The sequence below is a fragment of the Pinus tabuliformis genome, chromosome J (genome assembly GCF_031772625.1).
Source record: "Pinus tabuliformis cultivar Carrire ecotype Pingquan chromosome J, CPIR1, whole genome shotgun sequence".
Taxonomy (NCBI): domain Eukaryota; kingdom Viridiplantae; phylum Streptophyta; class Pinopsida; order Pinales; family Pinaceae; genus Pinus; species Pinus tabuliformis.
Window position 1 is genome coordinate 1,086,911,463 of NC_142295.1, and position 19,595 is coordinate 1,086,931,057.

At 33.2% G+C, this 19,595-nt stretch overlaps 1 protein-coding gene across 2 annotated transcripts in view; it reads right to left on the reverse strand.

The window, feature by feature from the left end:
- LOC149230782 (jacalin-related lectin 3-like) overlaps window positions 1-16,359 on the reverse strand; it is a 30,311-nt gene extending 13,952 nt beyond the window's left edge. Inside the window, exons 1-4 of one of the 2 annotated variants that reach the window (XM_089376137.1) lie at window positions 16,087-16,359; window positions 14,867-14,952; window positions 13,309-13,527; window positions 12,357-12,578 (exon numbers count right to left, since the gene is read on the reverse strand). In XM_089376137.1, the coding sequence (XP_089232263.1) occupies window positions 12,357-12,578; window positions 13,309-13,527; window positions 14,867-14,917 (492 nt within the window). In that variant the 5' untranslated portion in view covers window positions 14,918-14,952; window positions 16,087-16,359. Of the gene's footprint in view, window positions 1-12,356; window positions 12,579-13,308; window positions 13,528-14,866; window positions 14,953-15,046; window positions 15,269-16,086 lie in introns of those variants that run through there. The other variant, XM_089376138.1, reaches the window with a different exon arrangement.
- Window positions 16,360-19,595: the final 3,236 nt, after the last annotated feature.

The window sequence follows — 19,595 nt, forward strand, 5'->3', positions numbered from 1 at the left end:
AAACAAACAACAAAATTTATCAACTTACTAAAAGAGTACCAAGAATTGTTTTCCCATAAGGAAATGGGGGAAACGAAAATTGACCTCATTTCAGGAGCAAAACCTATAAATAAAATACCATACAAACTTGAACATAAATATAAACCCATCGTACAAAAAGAGATAGAAGGGATGCTAGTTGTTGGCATCATCTACCCTATCAATAAGTCAGAATAGGAAATTCGCATGGTTGTGGGACAAAAAGGGCACAACCCTACAAGATTGGGAATATGTGTTGATTTTCATGGACTAAACAAGCTCACAATAACCAATCCATTCCCTACTCCATTCACATATAAAATAATAAATGAAGTAGTGAGCCATGAGTGTTATTCCTTTACAGATGGATTCTCAAGGTACAATCAAGTGCCTATTGTGGAGGAATACTAGGAGAAAATCACATTTGTTACTGAATTTGGGCCTTTTGCATGCATAGTAATTCCCTTTGGATTAAAGAATGCACCTGCAGTGTTTTCCAGGATTTTATTCAAATCCTTTCAATGATACATCTATAATACAATGGAATTATACTTTGATGATTAGACAATCTATTCATTATTAAAATATCATATTCAATGGCTACGCTTAATGCTTGAAAGATGCAAACATATTTAGTTATCTTTAAACATCAAAAATGTATTTTTTTCTACACCAATTGGAATATTGCTAGCTTATGTAGTATCCAACGATGGAATAAAGGTAGACATGGCAAAAATGAAAGTAATTTTCGATTAATAAAAAACAGATCAAAATATTTTTTGGGCACACACGATACTACAAGATTTTGATAAGGCATTACTCTGACTTTACTTTTCCAATGGATGAGTTACTGAAAAAGTATGTTCCATATGTATGGCCGACATAATGCAAGGAATCGTTCCAACTATTAAAGAAGAAGTTGGTTGAGGCATCTAACTTAAAATTCCCCGACCGTCCTAAAAAAATTCATGCTCATGTTGATGCTTCTAATTTGTTAGTCGAGGTCATTTTAGCACAACCATACAATGAGTCTATACATCATCCCAATGCTTATTCTAGCCAGAAGATAAATAAAGCTGAAAAAAATTACTCGAAAACAGAAAGAGAATCACTCGCCATTATCCTTGCACTACATAAATTTTTTCATTAACTCCTTACTAACCCATTCATATTCTTTACATATCAACAAGCTATGAGATATATTATTAATAAGTTAGTCCATCAATCAAGGATCTCTCGATGGTTATTATTATTTCAAAAAATTCAGTTTGAATACATCGTTTGACCTAGTAAGAAGAATGTCTGTCTGATCATTTGTCCTAGTTGGAGATAGGGGAAGAGTCGATAGACCTAGAGGATGACTTACCAAATTCTCACCTATTTGAAGTAGAAGCAATTCCTTTAGAGTTTGCATAAATTGCACGATTTCTACACACAAGAAAGGCACCTGATGGATTGACAAATAAAAAGAAGAAGATTGTAGCTATTAAAGTGGCATCATTTTTATTAATAAATGGTCAATTACACAAGCTAGGAGAAAACGATATTCTCAAATGGTGCACATTGGAACATGGAAGGAAAGCTACTATTAGTGAATCCCATAAAGGAGTTGCAGGAGAACATTATCAAGGTGACATGACCACAAGGAAGATTTTGCAAGCAAGATTATGATGCACGACTCTATTTCAGGATTGTCGAGTGCAAGTCCAAAAATGTGATGTATGTCAAAGATCAACTTGATCATTAGCAAAGAGTCATGTCGCTTCACTCAATTATCCCAACACTACCTTTTGGGATTTGGGAAATCAATTTTATCGGACCATTTCACAAAAGAGCTAGACAAACGAGAGAAAAATATATTATAACAACAATGGGATGTCTGCATTAATAAAATTTGAGGTCAAAAATGGGCCTCAAAACAAAAATGTACAATAAAAACCAATTTATAAGAACCAATAGAACTTAATATGATGATGTCAACCATGGGGAATAATTCAACCATTTTTTGGAGTAAAAAGGTATAAAAAATAAAAAATAAAACTATTTTTTCAACTCGTATTTTCAAATTAACTCCCTATGATTTTACTCAAATTCCGAGCGAAAGAAATCTTTGTGCAGTCACATTTTTTCGTGCATTTCACATTTCAAAAGTATGCAACATGGGTACTCCTTGCTCTCGCTCAAGAGTTGAGTAAAATCGTAGGAAGATAAGTTGAAAATACGAGTTGAAAAATAGTTTTTTCTTTTTCCCTCCAAAATTTGATGAGGTAATATAATTTATTTTATATTTTCCACTATTATTTTATAATATTCCTTAGGAGGCCCATTTTAGACCTCAAAATTTCTCTAATGATGAAGTGGGTAAAAGTAGATCCAGTCAAATCATGTACGAAAGAAGTAATAGCTAAATTCATTTATGAGAATAGAGTAACACTATTTGGCTATCCCCTAATAACAATCAATGATAGGGGAACTTATTTTATCAATGTTACAATCCAAACTTTGATGCAAATTTTCATGATTGGTCACATAAAAACCATTGCTCAACACCCACAGGCAAATGGCATTGTAGAATCATTTAATAAAACATTGCATAGAGGACTAACCAAGATATGGAACCTCGACATAGATGATTGCGATGATAAATTCCCAGTTGTCTTGTGGGAATATCGCACAACATATAAGCAATCGACTAGGTTTACATCATTCAAAATTGTTTATGGGAAAGAGGCAGATGTACCACTCCACTATACATCAAATGTTGCAAGTGTGTAAACTATCCTAAAATATAATAAAAAAGCAGATAGGTATGAACTCGTTAAATACAACGCTTAGAAGAAGATAGACCCCATGCAACTCACTAGCAACAAGTTATCAAGGGTCAACAAAAAGCATGGCATGATAGAAATTTGCAAACCAAGAACTTAAAATTCAGACTTAGCGTTGTTTTATGATAGTTGGGTGAAGGAAGAACCTAAAAAGTTAGAAACTGCATGGTTTGGACCCTTTGTTATTGAAGAGATGTGTTCTTCAAGGGTTGTACAGATAAAGAAATTACAAGGGCACTTATTTAAATCACTTTTCGATGGTTTCCAACTCAAAAAATATATCTCTTGATAAGTATTAGCATGTGGCTCGTGAAAACCTCTATGAGGCACTAGTCACATGGGCTAGTCTAAAAAGCACATTATGGTAGGCTAAGCTAACATTTTAAATGTATATTAGTATATTTCTATTTAATATTGTCATTTAATGGATTAAGTTAGTAAGTTAGTAGAAGTACTATTACAAAATATTGGGAAAAAAATAATTGTACCATCAAAACAAAAGGCTGTTAAGGAAATAAATCATTAGAATAGAGAAACAAGCCTACGAAAAATGGAGCAAGGATCATATTTGATAAATTATCTAAACAACAAGGCACAACAGAGGAACTGACATCATCATGAAAGAAGAGAAGAATGTTGAAGGGAATTCAGAGAACATCATTACAGAGAAATTGACTTGACTATACCGAATAAAGCTCAAATCAGAAGCACGGGGGATTCACTTAGTGAACCTTTGACATATCACGTGCATTCGTGGCATATTAAACAATACCCTCAATTTGACAACATATTGGAAAATCCATCTAAAAATCACATTATTTAACCCCCTACCAATATGAACGCAATATAGCTTCCCAATTTAAAAAACTCCTATTTCACTAGACATTGTAAGTATCCATTTTTCCATTAGCATTTTTTATACCCCTTTATATTTTTTCATTAACTTTAAGCTCCATTTTTTATATTTGCCAATATAAAAACCCTTTACCCCCTATATATCTGCCAATATATTATATCATTCTTTCCTCAATATATATCCCCCAATATGAACCCACATGGTATGATATTGCTCTCCCAGTGAAGCCCCCGTGATCAGAAGTTGGACCAACCAACTGACCAATGTCGCATTTATAACTCTAAGATGTCGCGTTAAAGTTTAAATCTGAATCAACCATCAAATCTAAAAAAATAAGTGAACCATTTGCATCACAAGAGTTGACGGATATGAAAAATATGAGTATTATTGTGACGAGACAACTTCAAATGCATCCTGAGGTCAAAATCAATGCAGCATTTAATTTTAAAACTATAAACATGAAGATACATGCAACATTGCTTATTAGTTTTCTTGAATTTTCACTAGACAAAGTGGTCGAACTTTCAAAATTTCCAAAGTTTCCAAGTCTGGTTATTTTTTATCCCAAACTACTTGAGTGTTTAAGAACAGAAGAATTCCAAGAATATTTCAAAATGGATAAGAAGAGAGTGTGTTTTTAGGAACCAAATTTCATTGTAAAACCAAGGACAAAAGCTAAATTTGACCAAGGAACTTCAATATATTTCTAGGTCCAAATCAACAAAATTAGACAAGAAAAAATCAACAATACTTCTTGGGAAATCATGTTGAAACATTCATGAAGTGGGCCAAAATTAATAATGAATGGATCAAGTAGAACCAAATATTACGCACAACAAGCATCTGGGACATTCTCAACACACCATTAGCTGCATATTTACGTTGGTTGAAGGAAGAAGTCCCTAAGTATATTGTTAGTTGGTACCGTAATGACCTTCTATGGTTAGAAAAACCACTAATTACTTTGTAAAATTCTATTTATAACCTCAACACACCATTAGCTGCATATTTACGTTGGTTGAAGGAAGAAGTTGCTAAGTATATTGTTAGTTGGTACCGTAATGACCTTCTATGGTTAAAAAAACCACTAATGACTTTGTAAAATTCTATTTATAACCTCACCAGTCTACCACATCGTGGAGACAAAATCCCAAAGACAGTGGACATGACTATGTGGATTTGAAAGTTTACTAGTGGGATGACAACAAATAACTCCAAAGGTTTAATCATCAGACAATTTTGGGCCTTGCAAATCAAATGGGCGTGCATCATCATCTCCCTATGCCTTAATCTAACATGAAGATCTTCTGACAAAAAACTGAACAAGCTTGAAGCAATTGGGAAAATGGTGTAGACTTGGAGAGTATACAATTGGTCACAACATGTAGCTGACATGGTTAAATCCAACTTCCAAGAATGTCAAAATTCAAGTAAGACTATTCAGTTCCCATCATTGTTATTTTGGCTAGCAAAAGGACAAGTTTTCCTCGTTGGAGAAACGAAATTCACCAGAAATTCGATCAATTTTGTTTCCATTAATGAATTATTTTAAGATATTTTCACATGGTTCGTTGGAGAAACCACAGTCGGTTGGACCCCGTGAAATATTTAGAAATTGGTTATTAAACCTAAAGTTAATCTCCAATAGATGGCAGGTTCCCTAACATGTTTAATGTTTGTTGCCCATGATGTCTCTTATTCAATCATGCCTAGATGAAACCAAGGTTTGGTATGTTGACTCCAATGATGTCAACCCCTAGGAACTTCCATATCATTTGAGACTCGACCATATATTTGATGAACTAATTTGGCAAACTAATATCGTGTTTCTGGTTCCATCAATAGTTAGAGATCCATAGACAGATGTACTCATACCATTGGCAGATGCAGAGAATGAAATGGAATGGGAGGCAGAGTTGTATATAGAGCCTTTTAAATTTGACTTATCAGTGCCCCTAGCAGAATCCCCACAAAATCTTATAGGTAGAGAAGAACATAATTCAACTCAGGTCAAAACGCCAACAGTTGGAATAAATTGGCGAGAAGTTTTCACATGTATCAAGTTTGAATACCCCTAGATTCAAGAAAGATTGGATGTTATTGTAAAACAAGTCCTAGAGCACACTCAAACAAAAGGAAAATAAGTGAAGAAGCCAATGAGGTCACAACGGTTTCTTGGGTCATCCATTGGACCCGACATTTTGTGATCCTTAGACTAAACCACATATATCTTTATTGAGACAGTTAGACGCAATTTAATGGACAAGAAATAGGCTCAAATACAACAGCAATTGACTTAGTCGACCACACCAGGCAAAATTTTACCCCGACGACAAACTCAAGGTCAAATGGGTAGAGCAGGTAAACAAAAGGTGCAAGTTCCAAAATTCAACCGTCATCTCTCCACGCCTATTATTGAGGAAGCACATGGAAGGAAAGGGCAGACTATTCAGGATGACACACATCCTATCCAAGTCGACACATAGTGTACTCAAGTTGACACACAAAAAATTCATGTCGACACAAAAACAAATCCATCGTCCGACATACAATTTCGCCATAAGTCAAAACATAATCCACTCAACAAGACGACGCACAAGAAGTATCAACAGAGCATACCAATTCGAACAATGCAACTAGAGGTATGTCAGTGAATATTGATCCAAAAATGCAATATACACTAAGTACTCTGATCACTGAGTGAAATACTCTAGAGCATCAACCAACTGCACCATGAACTTTTACTCTGTCGTCCCAAAAACCCCTAGTAAAAGATATCGCAGGTAGAGTATATGAACTCAAGGATGTGTCAAATCAATAATTATTTTCTTGTCTACAAGATATTGTTCAAGATGCTAAAAATAGGTAGAATAAGAGGTCGATATACAATAATAATCTTAAACATAGAAAGAAACAACAAAGGGAGGTTTGGTTGGAATGCAAGAACCGAGTAGCAGAAAAACTACACATTGATATTTCAAATGGAACTGATGATCCAATTGTTGTAGTGAAATAGCTTGCATAACAATTGGTTGATCGTGATGAACAAATGAATTCAAAGATAGTTGAACTCTAAAAACAAGTAACAACACATGGCAATCAAGAAATGTTGACCATCATTTAGAATGCATCTAGAGAATTCGCTCAAGCAAAGAAGGAATTGGATCAAACATTGGATAAGGGCACCACACTAAAATAATCCTTAACAATTGGCTAACAAACTCTTTCTTCCCCTTGAATGTGAAGCCTAATAGTTGTTTCATATAGATTTCTTCTTCATTATCTCCATGTATGATTATTATCCTTGTATACATCTTCTCTAATTCAAGAAGAAAAGTAGCAACAATAGACTAAATGAATCTAATAGAAGTTAATTTAGTAGAATAAGAAAAAATTTCACCAAAATTAATTCCATCTACCTAGGAATATCTCTTTTCTACTAAGAAATATTTGTACATATTCATTTTACATTCTCCATTCCACTTCTTATTAAATAACCATTTACTAATAATGGATTTAATTCTAGCCAACAAATGAACTAGATCCAAATATTCATTATTATCCTAGGTATTCACTCCTTTTTCCATGGCCTTATTTTAGTGTTTATCGTCCTTTAAATCCACTGCCTCCCTAACAGTTTTGGGATAACCATCGATAATATATAAGGAAAACTAAAGCAAAATTAGATGGAGTATACCCTTTTTTCTTCTTTGTTGAGCTCACCTCCTCAATACTAGAGTATGAGTTTCCTCTTCTTCTAATTCATTTCCTATCATTTATTTAGATTCTTCATCCTTAAACTCAACTTCTATTTTGTCTAGTTCTTTTTCCTTTGGTAGGACTTCCTATTTGGGAATGTCTTTAACCTCTCTAAAGAAAACATTTTGACTATTAACATCATTATAACTAATAGAAATACACCTTTCAACTTTATTATCTGGCTTACTCCTATTTTTGTTTAGCACATGTATATAAGCATCACAACCAAAAACACAAAGATATTTTGAAGAAATATTTTTTATCCAGCCATGCCTTGTGCAAAATATTGTCAAACAATGTTGATGAGGGTGATTGATTTATGTGACAACATGTAGTATCCAATACCTCAACCTAATTGTTCTAAATACGAACCACTAAGAATGCTTCTTTCTAAGTTACATCAATGTCCTATTCATCCTTTCTATAACCTCAATTTGTTGATATATGTATGGCGCGGTATTCTTCCTTTCTATTCCACACTTCCTATAGAAATCCTTTAAATCATTCTCACAAAACTCTCCACCATTATCTATCATCAACACACTTATTTTTTTTCCATCCAATTCTCTACAAAATCCTAAATTCCTCGAATTTACTAAAGGCCTTATATTTATTTCAAAAATATAAACCCATGTATTCCTTGAAAAATCATCTATAAACGAAACATAGTACACAAATATACCTAATGATGGAACAAGAATAGGTACAAACACATCACTATGTACTAACTCGAAGATTCCCTTTTGTCTTATAGCACCATATGAGAATCTCACCTGATTATCTTTGTCATACATAAAATGTTAACAAAAATCAACCTCTAGTGTGCAATTAGTCATATCTACAACCATACCTTTACCATGTAATCCTTGAAGGCCCTTATCTCCAATATGCCCTATTATTTGGTTCCATATAATTTTCTTCTCTCTAGAGACAATAAAGGTTTTGTATTCTTCATTTCCACCCTCGGGGAGAACAAAATTATTACACCCATTAGTGAAATTACTACCTATAAGCTTATACAAAGTTCCATTATGAACTCCCTTTTTAAAAACGTAATTTCTCCTAGAACCACTTTGTAGATTTTCCTTTCAAACATAGTACATACACCTACCTTCATTCATCATGTTTATAGATATCAAGTTTCTATCCAACTTTGGAATGTGAAAAAACCCCATTGAGTGTTCCAGCCCTTCCATCCTTGAGCAACAACTTGGATTTTTATCTTCATATGATTTTATATATTGATTCATCTCCATGTAAAAATGTCACCTCCATCAAACTATTCATATCCATAAAACTACTCCCTATGAGGATTCATTTCAAAAGAAGCACCCTAATCAATTAGCCATACATCATGATTTGAATTTGTGGTTGAAGAAGCCAAGTACACATCCCCTCCTTCCTCTAAAGAGGAATTCCTTTATATAGAGGTAACACCACAAAATCCCTTTCCTTTACCAACACTTTTATATCTCTAATCCTTCTTATAATTCCCAATTTTTATACATTCCTTCCATTTCCATAAGAAATTTATCAGAGATTTAGATCTACCTATTGATTTATATCTCTCATTATTTGTGGAGCCACATTATCTTCATGATTTATAAGTCTTATTTTTAGATGTGTTTGGACCCTTGTTTCTAATGAGGGGTTTGGGGGCGGGGGGGCGGCGCTTTCCCCCTACTATTATCGTCGTTGGGTCCAAGGGGTGGTGACAAATATTTGGAGCCTTCTTATAGGTGTTCGATAGAAGTGCCCCTCCAGAGAATTTTTTGGAAAATTCTACTTATAAAATTCTATTGACTATTCATTATTAGGTCATAGATTTGATGGTAGATTTTATGTTCAGGCCTTTTTTGCTAGAAGGAAACACTATTTTTATGAAGGGACCATATTGCAATTGTGTATTATTGAGATAGCATTTTAATTGAGAGAGAGGATATTGTGAGAGAGAGGAGAAGGTTGGAGTAGATGTGCTACGGGTTGTAATCCCTTCAATTTGCTAGATAGAATAGAAGGAATGAACACATATTTCTCAGCAGATGTATCCCAAATTTGGTGAACAATGTATATTAGTGTCTCCTTTGTATTATTTCATTATATGTTTTATTTTTGCATTCGTTTTATTTTTTCTCTTTGTGATTTCAATTCGAACGACTAGTATCATAGCCAAGGGGTTATTTCACTCATAAAACTCATAGGAAATGAAGGTTCCTAGTTCGAGTAGGAGCAATAGCGACAAAGATTTTAGGGTTGATAATTTTAGCGGCCAAAACTACGAGCTATGGAAATATTATTTTTATCAAAAAAAACTTCTTGTACAAATGGGAAGAATAGAAAAAAAGCCAGTGACTATGGAAATGAATAATGGGATATTCTTGATAGAAAGGGACTCAAAACAATCCAACTATAGTGAGCAACATCAGTGGCTTTAAACATTTTGAAAGAAAGGAAAACATTGGTTCAAATGTATGAAAAACCCTCACCTTCCAACAAGGTATTTATTACGAAGCATTTAATTAATTTAAATATATTAGAAGGTGGGTCCATTACTAATCACTTCAATGAATTTAACATGGTCACCAATCAGTTAAGTTCTATAGGAGTAAATTTTGGTGATGAGCTTAGGACTCTTTTTACTGTGTGCTCATCACTAAAAAAATATAATGGCTTGGCCATCGCTACGAGTAATTTTGTATTTTGTTCAAACACTTTAAAGTTTCATGATGTTGTTGGTGCTATCCCTAGAGATGAAATGTCACAAAAAATCATAAGTGAGATGTGAAGAAATGTTTTGACTATAGAGAACAGGGGAATACAAAGGGAGACAAGAAAGATCCCAAGGAATCATGGAAAGCCTAAGAAGGGAAAATCCAAATATAGAGGAAGAATAAAATGTTGGCATTATGGGAAGAAATGACACAAGAAGGAATATTGTTGGTCTCTAAAATAAAAAATAAGATGGACAACAAGAGAATAATAAGGCCATCGCTACGAGTAATTTTATATTTTGTTCAAACACTTTAAAGTTTCATGATGTTGTTGGTGCTATCCATAGAGATGAAATGTCACAAAAAATTATAAGTGAGATGTGAAGAAATGTTTTGACTATAAAGAACAAGGGAATACAAAGGGAGAGAAGAAAGATCCCAAGGAATCATGTAAAGCCTAAGAAGGGAAAATCCAAATATAGAGGGAGAATAGAATGTTGGCATTATGCGAAGAAATGACACAAGAAGGAATATTGTTGGTCTCTAAAATAAAAAAGATGGACAACAAGAGAATAATAAGGAAGAAAATGTAGCAGGTTATGTGTTACAATATAATTTAATCCTTTCAATAGATAACATTATCGCTTCTTGGGTGATAAAATCAAGGGCTTCATTTCATGACACACCCCTTATCTTATAAAGGAATGAAGCCCTACTTCCCTATGAAACTTGTGAATCATAGGTGGGATTCTATTGCCAATACTCCTTCCATTTATTAGGGGAAGGTTGGAGCACTGGAGGGGGAATTGGGTCAATACGAATAACCAAAATGTGTCCTAATTCATATATTATTTCCCAAGTTCATAAGTATAGGAATGAGTTCCCAAGTCACGGGCATATGATCCTTGATGACAACTTTCCACTAGAGAGATACATATTTAAAGCATGGAAATAGTGAAAAATACATTCATTTTCATTGTTATTCCTTTCCTTTATAGTCTAGGTATGGTGTGCCTTATCTTATAAAGGAATGAGGTCCTATTTCCCTATGAAACTTGTCAATCATAGGTGGGATTCTATTGCCAATACTCCTTCCATTTATTAGGGGAAGGTTGGAGGGGGGGAATTGGGTCAATACGAATAACCAAAATGTGAGGCTTGGAGGGAACCTAAAGAGTCCATTATTCTAATTATAGTTCCTAAAGCCACAGCTCTAAGACATCTTAGTTGGTCTATGTTAGATCCCTAGATGTGAAGTTGGACAAATTGAGGGACTTTGACGTAGAGAAGTGGTTACAATTCCTTGAGTTATGTAGTTTGATTGAATGAGAGTGTAGTTGGAATTGTTATTAGAGTTTTATACCATATCCTAGGCATTGCTTGTACTGACTATGAGACTCAGTTGGATTAGATAGCCATTTCCATTATGGAATCATAGTCCCAACTCTCATGTGACCTACTATTGATAGGGCTAGAGTAACAAGGTTTATAGATAGATGGAATGTCGAAGGTCTATAGCTAATTAGTGTCATTTGCACAAGATAAGTGTTAGAAATATGGTTCCATGTGCTTAATGTTGTGTTACATCTTCTCTCTGTGTGTGGTTTATATGTGCTTATGCATGTTGATATTGTTGCTCTTGTTATTTTATGTGTTTAATATAATGATAGTATACATCATATTGCATTATAGGGAATCATTATGGTATTACGAGTACCCTAGTGAAGTCATCAGATACTTTTTGTAAAAATAAGTGTGAAATTTTTTAAACTAAATATTATACTTAATTTGATAACAATAATACAAAATACTAGAATACTTATTTTAATAAATTTTGGATTTCTCTAAAATTAATGTAAAAAGTTTTGGATAAAAAAATCATTCATAAGAAATTTAAAAAATCCAATAACAATTATATAAAAGACTAGAAAACTTACTTTAATGAACTTGGTGTTTCCCATTAAAATTAATCCAACAACCTGATTAATAAAACTAAAAGAAAACAACCTAATAAACACCAATTAATAAAACTGAAAGAAAACAACCTCATCCTCGAAAAAAATCGGTTTAAAAAAATCAATTAATAAAAATAAAAAATTCTTTGAAATCCATACTATATACATATGACACGTACGTTATTAAAATTAAAAAAGAAAAAAGAAAGAAAGAAAAAGAAGTCCGTACCTTTGAAACATATACCCCAATGCAATCTAAATACAAACCACTTCGACCATGGAAGCCTACTAGCTTCCCTTCTGCCATGGGTAATGAGAAATATGTGCCATTTTCAACTCCGTAAGGACCATATATCTTGTTCAGGTTGGTCTCAAAAGTGAGTGACCTCAGATAAACGTCGTGACGTCCACTTATTGATGTGATTCTCTCCTTGGGATAATCCAATTCAATCTTACACATAAAAAGAAAAAATCAAAAATCAGTAATCATTGAATAATGGTACAAGTTTAATACAATTACAAAATACATATCAAAAGTATATGATAATTTATAAATAAATAAATGCTATTTTTTTCATATTAATTTCCATATATTTTTAGTTTAATTTAAATTTGATTTATTTACCTAATGCATTTCTTTTCATATAATTAAAAAAAAAAAAAACCACCATTTTCATATAATTAAATATATTCTAATTTTCTGAATATAACCAATTATATTTATAGAAAATAATTTAGTAAATATAAATTTTTTTATATTTTTAAATATTTATAATTTGTCTCAATGATTCGTTTTAAAAGATTTTGTTTTGATTTTAATTTTTTTAATAATTAAAAGTAGTTATTTAAAACTTAACCATCTTAAAAAATTGTGTAACTCAAATAAAAAATAATTTCAAAAATATTTTAAGGACTTTAATATATCTAATTTACTGTGAAGCTTTTGTGATCTATAATAAATTAACCGTAAAAATTATATAAGAGAAATATTTTGGCCAAAAATTTATCTTTTGTGATTTCTATCAAAAAATTCTACTTAAAAGCTCTAAATTTCTTATAAAACACAAAAATTTTCAAATCACAAACATATTAAAACAAACCAAAAAAATTAAATATAAACTTTAAATGCATTTCATACTTTTAAATACATATAAACTTTAAAATTCTAACTAGATAAATACCTTCTCGATATTATCTCCTCCGCTTCCTCCATGCTTCAACCAAACAAAAGTCCAATTCCTTTCATATTCAATGTTGATGGAATGTATCACACTTCCGTGAACTAGTATCTCATTTCCATGAACTAATATTATTTGGCGAATGCCGGCATACACCCCATCATCCCATGAATCTCCACCTTTGCCTCCCCATGGGCCAACTGATATAGCCTCCTCCGAAATCTGAAAAACCAAATTTCAAATAATTAACTTCCTCATTTCCTAAAATAAACGAATAATATCATAATTATAATAAAATTTAATATTATGTTTTTAATATGATCCATATTTTTTGTAAAACAATTTTTTATTAATAATTAAACCTTTAATAAACATTAAAAAAATATTTTTTAACGAAATTTATTCTTTTTATAAAATTTATTAGTAAATTTTGATGTTTTTATAATTTGAATATAAAATTAATTTATTAATGATTAAATTTAAAATAAATTTTAATAATAATAAATATTTTCATATTTAAAATAATTTTATTTAATAAAAATATTAATATTTATAATAATATGATTTGATAAAAATATATTTTTTTGTTAAATAAAATATAAAATAACTATTGTGCCTAACTTTTTTCGTGAATAAAAATTAAAGCAATTACAATTTAATTATTTTATTGAGATATATAACTAAAGCAATCACAATCTCGGTCGAATACCATTATATATTGTGTGTATCAATATAAATAATGAAAGTATGCAACCAGAGGCTGAGTCCAAGACCCTGAATGTGAGGATTCAGGCCTAAATCCTGTCGCTCGACCCAACAGAATTAAACTCAGAGGGATTACTCGTTTAAATTCTTTAAATAAAAATATGGTTTGACCCCGTTTGCGGGTAGACGAGCTTCCAAACCCCAACTGTAACCAAACCCCAACTGTAATCAAACCCAACAAATATCAACGGAGATAATTCCAGCTAAAAGCACATCAAGAAATAGCGAATAAGTATACTGTCCGGTAACCGAGACGATTTACCAAACCAAACTCTCTGCAGAATCGCATAACCAGAAGGACATAAAGAAAATAATAGTCGATAAGCCAGCGACGTATAGCATCGCATAAGTTTAGAAAATGTTCTCTGTGGAACATAACCCAGGAAGAGTAAGTCATGATAATACAAAATCGACCATTTTATTACACATTAACAAGCTTAAGAGCGTAAATGTCTTTCAGTGCCAAATTAAAACAGAGAATCGACTTACAGAAGGTAGCTATTACAATTACAGGCCAGTGTGGCTCAACATATCAGAGGTGAAATCCACTCAAATTTAACAAGCTTCATAATTAAAAAAAAAAAAAAAAACCAAAAGACATGATTCAGACCTCCGGACCGAAGCCAGAGGGTCAGTACCTCTTCGTAAGCATACACTTCAACATTTTCCAAAATATGAACATTTGCCCGAGAGTACGGCTAGACTACGCAGGAAGGGTGAACCATCTACTTCCGCTAAGAAAACAAGAAAAAACTGCAGCATGTTGTAAGACAAACCAGGGCGGAAAACCTCATACCCGGTGGAAACCCTCGGAGTCATCTCTGTTACTGGAAGGCACCGCTGCCATCTGGTAGCAAAATCGAAAACGAGAGCAAGGAGTACCTACGAGCAAACCACCACAAATAGATTAAGTATTCGAAGATTTCCTTAGAAAAGTGCTTAGTCTGCTGTGAAGAAAGGTTAAAACCATAGTTACCAAATTCGCCGGTATCGAGGAAAAAGATACGGAAATTCGCTAATTCGGTTCGATTGCCGAACAATTCGCCTAAATTCGATCCGATTCGTACGTGTTAATTTAGCAGGTTAATTTACTGGAATAGCTAGATGGGAGCGCCTCTCCTTCCTTTCTTCTTGCCAGGAGGTAAGCCGAACTAGTGCTGACCTGTATCTAAGTTCTCTCTCTTCCCTCACTAAGAAATGTTCTTGAAAAACAGATATAAGAAACGTTCTTGATGAACTGAAATAGAGAAAGGAGGGTATATATATATATAGAAAGAATGATAACTAGATATCAAAAATATAGAAAGTAAAAGTGAAATTAGAAAAATTATGGTTTTTTAGTCAAGGGAACTTAGATATCAACAATATAGAAAGTAAAAGCGATCAAAAATATAGAAAGTAAAAGTGAAATTAGAAAAATTATGGTTTTTTAGTCAAGGGAACTTAGCAACGAGGAAAAGAAAAAATGACATATATAAAAAGAAAGATAACCGGATGCCAAAAATATAGAAAGTAAAAATAAAATTAGAAAAGTTATGTTTTTTCGGTCTTTCCAACTTAGTTACAAGGGAAAGAAAGAATCTCTGAAAGTGTTTGATTCTTTTATTGGTGATAGTTTTTTATTTATAGAAAGATTATATATTATATTGATAAATTATAGATAAATTTGTTTTATAAACGTGTATCTATTACATAGATAAATTTCTAAGTTAAAAAAGATATTATATTTGAGATCCGAAAAAGAAAAGTTTTGGGGGGGAATTTTTTTAGATGACTTTTACTTATAAGATTGTTATATTATTAAAAATATTAGTTGATAAAACTTATTTAAAATTTAAAATAAATAAAGAACAAAATTAACGAACATACTATTCTTTAAGATATCTATTTTCGAATTTTTTTCGAATGGAATATTTTTAATTTTTATGGTATCGTACCGAATTTGGTAACTATGGTTAAAACATGGTTGCAGGAAAGAAAAACGAAAACAGGAAAACTAACCAACTGCTAACTTACCCGGAATGCCAACTCTGGCACTTCGATAGCCTTTCAAAAACCTCAACAGAGCTCTGGTTCGAAGCTGGAATGAGACCACAGTAGGAAGCAACAGACCAAGCAGAAGTCACGAGCACTGACGGAAGAATGAAACCTCGATACGACGCCAAGGGTATTGAAAGTTGAAGGAACCAACCCTGGCCGTTGGATCGCTCAACAGGCCTCAATACCGTCGATACAAGAGGAATCCCGAGGCAGTAGATGGGGCTGGTCAGGTCTGCCCATGCAACGTACAAAATCTTTATCTACTCCCTATTTTGTGCATAGAAAAGCAATGAGGAATCTAATGTGAAATTGTTTTAAATAAAAATAATAATAAAAATATTATAATAAGTAGCAGACTCCAGAGGCACATAACCGTGATGTGCAGAAATTACAAGCTTGCGTCAATCGTCAACGGGTTTGATCGTTAAACTTTATAAATTCAGAATTAAGCTAGTATACCGGGAGATTTAGTCCACATCGTACTAAAATATACGAGACAGATTGTACAGTGATATACAGAGATTATAAGCGTGCAATTCCTAGCCACCAATATTTTTGGGGCTGTAGTTCCATTAATGTATTTATTCCATCCGTTGGATTTTGCATTTGTTAAAATCAAACTATTAACCTATACAACCTCATGTATTAGTGAAACTGTAATTCCAAAAATATTAATAACCATCCGGATACATTTACTGGATTATGAACTATTGGATTGAAAAATGCTTCCTGTCACCCACAAAGAAAGAATATCAATGTTTTTATCCTGACATTTCCACAGAGTAGTCTAACGCCATTTTGACAGGACAGGGATAACTTCGTGGAAATGAGTTATTGAGTCGTCACCATCTATTTCTTTACTAAAGTTTCTGGTGATGTGACGTCCACGTGCTTTTCACGAAAGAAATAATTAAAGCAGCTTGGAATTTACGGTTTCATATTTCTTTACTAAAGTTTGTGATGTGATGTGATGTCGACGTGGTTTTCACGAAAGAAAAAATTAAAGCAGCATGGAATTTACGGTGTGAAATCACGGCATGGCCGTATCCCCACAGTCATCCATGTCAATGGATTTCATCGTTCAATCCTTTTATAAATTCAGAATTAAGATATTCTCCTGTCTGTTATGCAGAGATTGTATGTGATCCATTCGGAATTTTTGCATAATATTAAAAAATATGAGCCCTATCATGAGTCTCTAGGTATTCCTGTAACTTCCATAATACGCAGTGTTTTGCAAAGACAAAACCATAGTGGTCGGCTGATTTAGATCAATACCAATAGCAGGTGTTCACAAAACATATGAATGATGTATATAGGTGTTTGTATACCAGCGTTACACATGCAATAATTTGGTCACAAACTCCATAGTAAATGCGATCAAAGGCGCTGATACCGGAAGGACTAGAAAGAGGAGAAGCAACACAAATACAAGGAGGCTCAATCAAAGCCAAAGCAACGATGGCAAAGACGGGTCTAGTGTTAATCAACATGTTCTGCAACCATAACAGAAATTTACAAACATCACAGAAATTTACAAACGTCTGAAGCATAAGTAATGGACCACTCCTACCACTTCATCCAGTGCTGTGGAGGCAAATAATTTGTTTCTTACAGTGTCAACTCCTGAATCCGTTTTCTCAGCATCCACTCTACTTCGACCACGTGCAATGGAAGTGTTTTTGAAAAAAAACATTAAGCTATAATCTGGATTTCATACCCACAGACGGTTAGACATAGAAGTAATGCTTAATTAGATATTTATTTATGAAAAGTTGAAAGTTCCAGATGATCTGATCAAAGTACCTGAGCCAAATTGGTTGTCACTAGATCTCGCGGCTTTAACAGCAGTGCTTTTCAAGATGATCCTGTACTGAATTTGGGAATTAGCTTGTGACATCTCCCGATCTTCCGAAGTTTGTTTGCAAAGGCAATAACCCGCATAGACCTTCTGCTCCGTGGACAACCCTGCTAACTTTGGCCATGGCAGTGGCAGTACTGACATCCATTGCTTTTATGAAGAACCAATCTTCCCTGATCTCTCTAACAAGGAACTCAGCGGAGTAATTTCAACTCAAATTTAATTGTTATCCGACCTCAGGGCTCTGAATAGCACCAATCTTTTTTCCGGCCAGTGCAGCCAGCGATTTTCAATCTCAGCGAACTTCAATCGTTGGACATCAGTGGGAACGAATTCCTCGAACATTTTCCCATGGGTGTCTCACGGCTCGATCTGATGTGGAAAGGAAACAAATAACCAGTAGCTGCAAGAAAATATTGGTTGAGTGGTAAATATAATTTCAAATTTCTGATGTTACGGCAACAAATAACTAGCAGCTGCAAAAAAAACATTGGTTGAGTGGTAAATATAATTTCAAATTTCAAGCGGTAAATATAAATTCAAATTCGTCTGTCATCCGTATTTAGAGGTTCTGCCTGCTCCGAACCATAGGAAAACATGGAGTAACAAACATGGAGTAACATGCATGCTTAACTCGTAGCATCTCAGATGTCTCTCCTAATGCATAGCATGGTTTTATGTATGAGGAATGGTCAGGGTGGCATCTAGCACTGTCAGATACTATCTTAAAAACATTAAATACCAAAAATAGCATAAGATTTATTAATTGTCGTCTGCCCATCCCACGTACAAGGTGGCAGTTGGGGCTGGTCAGGTCTGCCCACGCCACGTACAGTGGAAGGTGCAAGCAATTAATGTAACATCAGAGTTATCCAGAATCAGATGCAACTGACTGAACAACTAAAGGACAATGAAATTCAAATGCAACTGCCTAAACAACTAAAGGACAATGAAATACACAAGCCTCAATGCGCATATGATTACCATATAATCCAACGGTTTAGGTTGAATTGCTTCAAACAGTGGAGTCATGTCATATATGCGCAGCCATACAACTTCATAACCCAGTGGAGTCAAGTCATAATAACACAGCTATATAAACTATTAAATGCATTGAGTTAATGAATTTGTAATGGTAAATATTCGTAGTTCCATGACCATATAATATGTTCTATTTATGTTTATATGCAATGACTAATTATTATGATAAAGTAGGCACTTTGGCATATCCAATAAAGGTGAATGGAGTTGATTTGTTCCTAAATTGACTATATTAACTAACCATGTATCTAATGTATTGGATATGTTTCAAACTTTAACAAAAATAAAATCTATTAATACATGAAATGTATAAGTAGAAATGTAAGAAATGCTAATTGATTATTTATTGGTAAATAGATAAAATGTTATAAAAATGGTAAAAATGTACTGATTGGTAGATTAGTGTATTTATGAAGCTCATAAGTACATGTATTATATTATTTTTAGTGTAGCATTTACTAATCAATCTATAAAAAAAAAGAGTTGCTCATAGAGGTTAATGGAGTTTGATAGTATTGTATTTACATTAGGGCCAAGAATTGTATTCACTTTTTTCGCGAGACTTATTAATAAGTCAAGAATG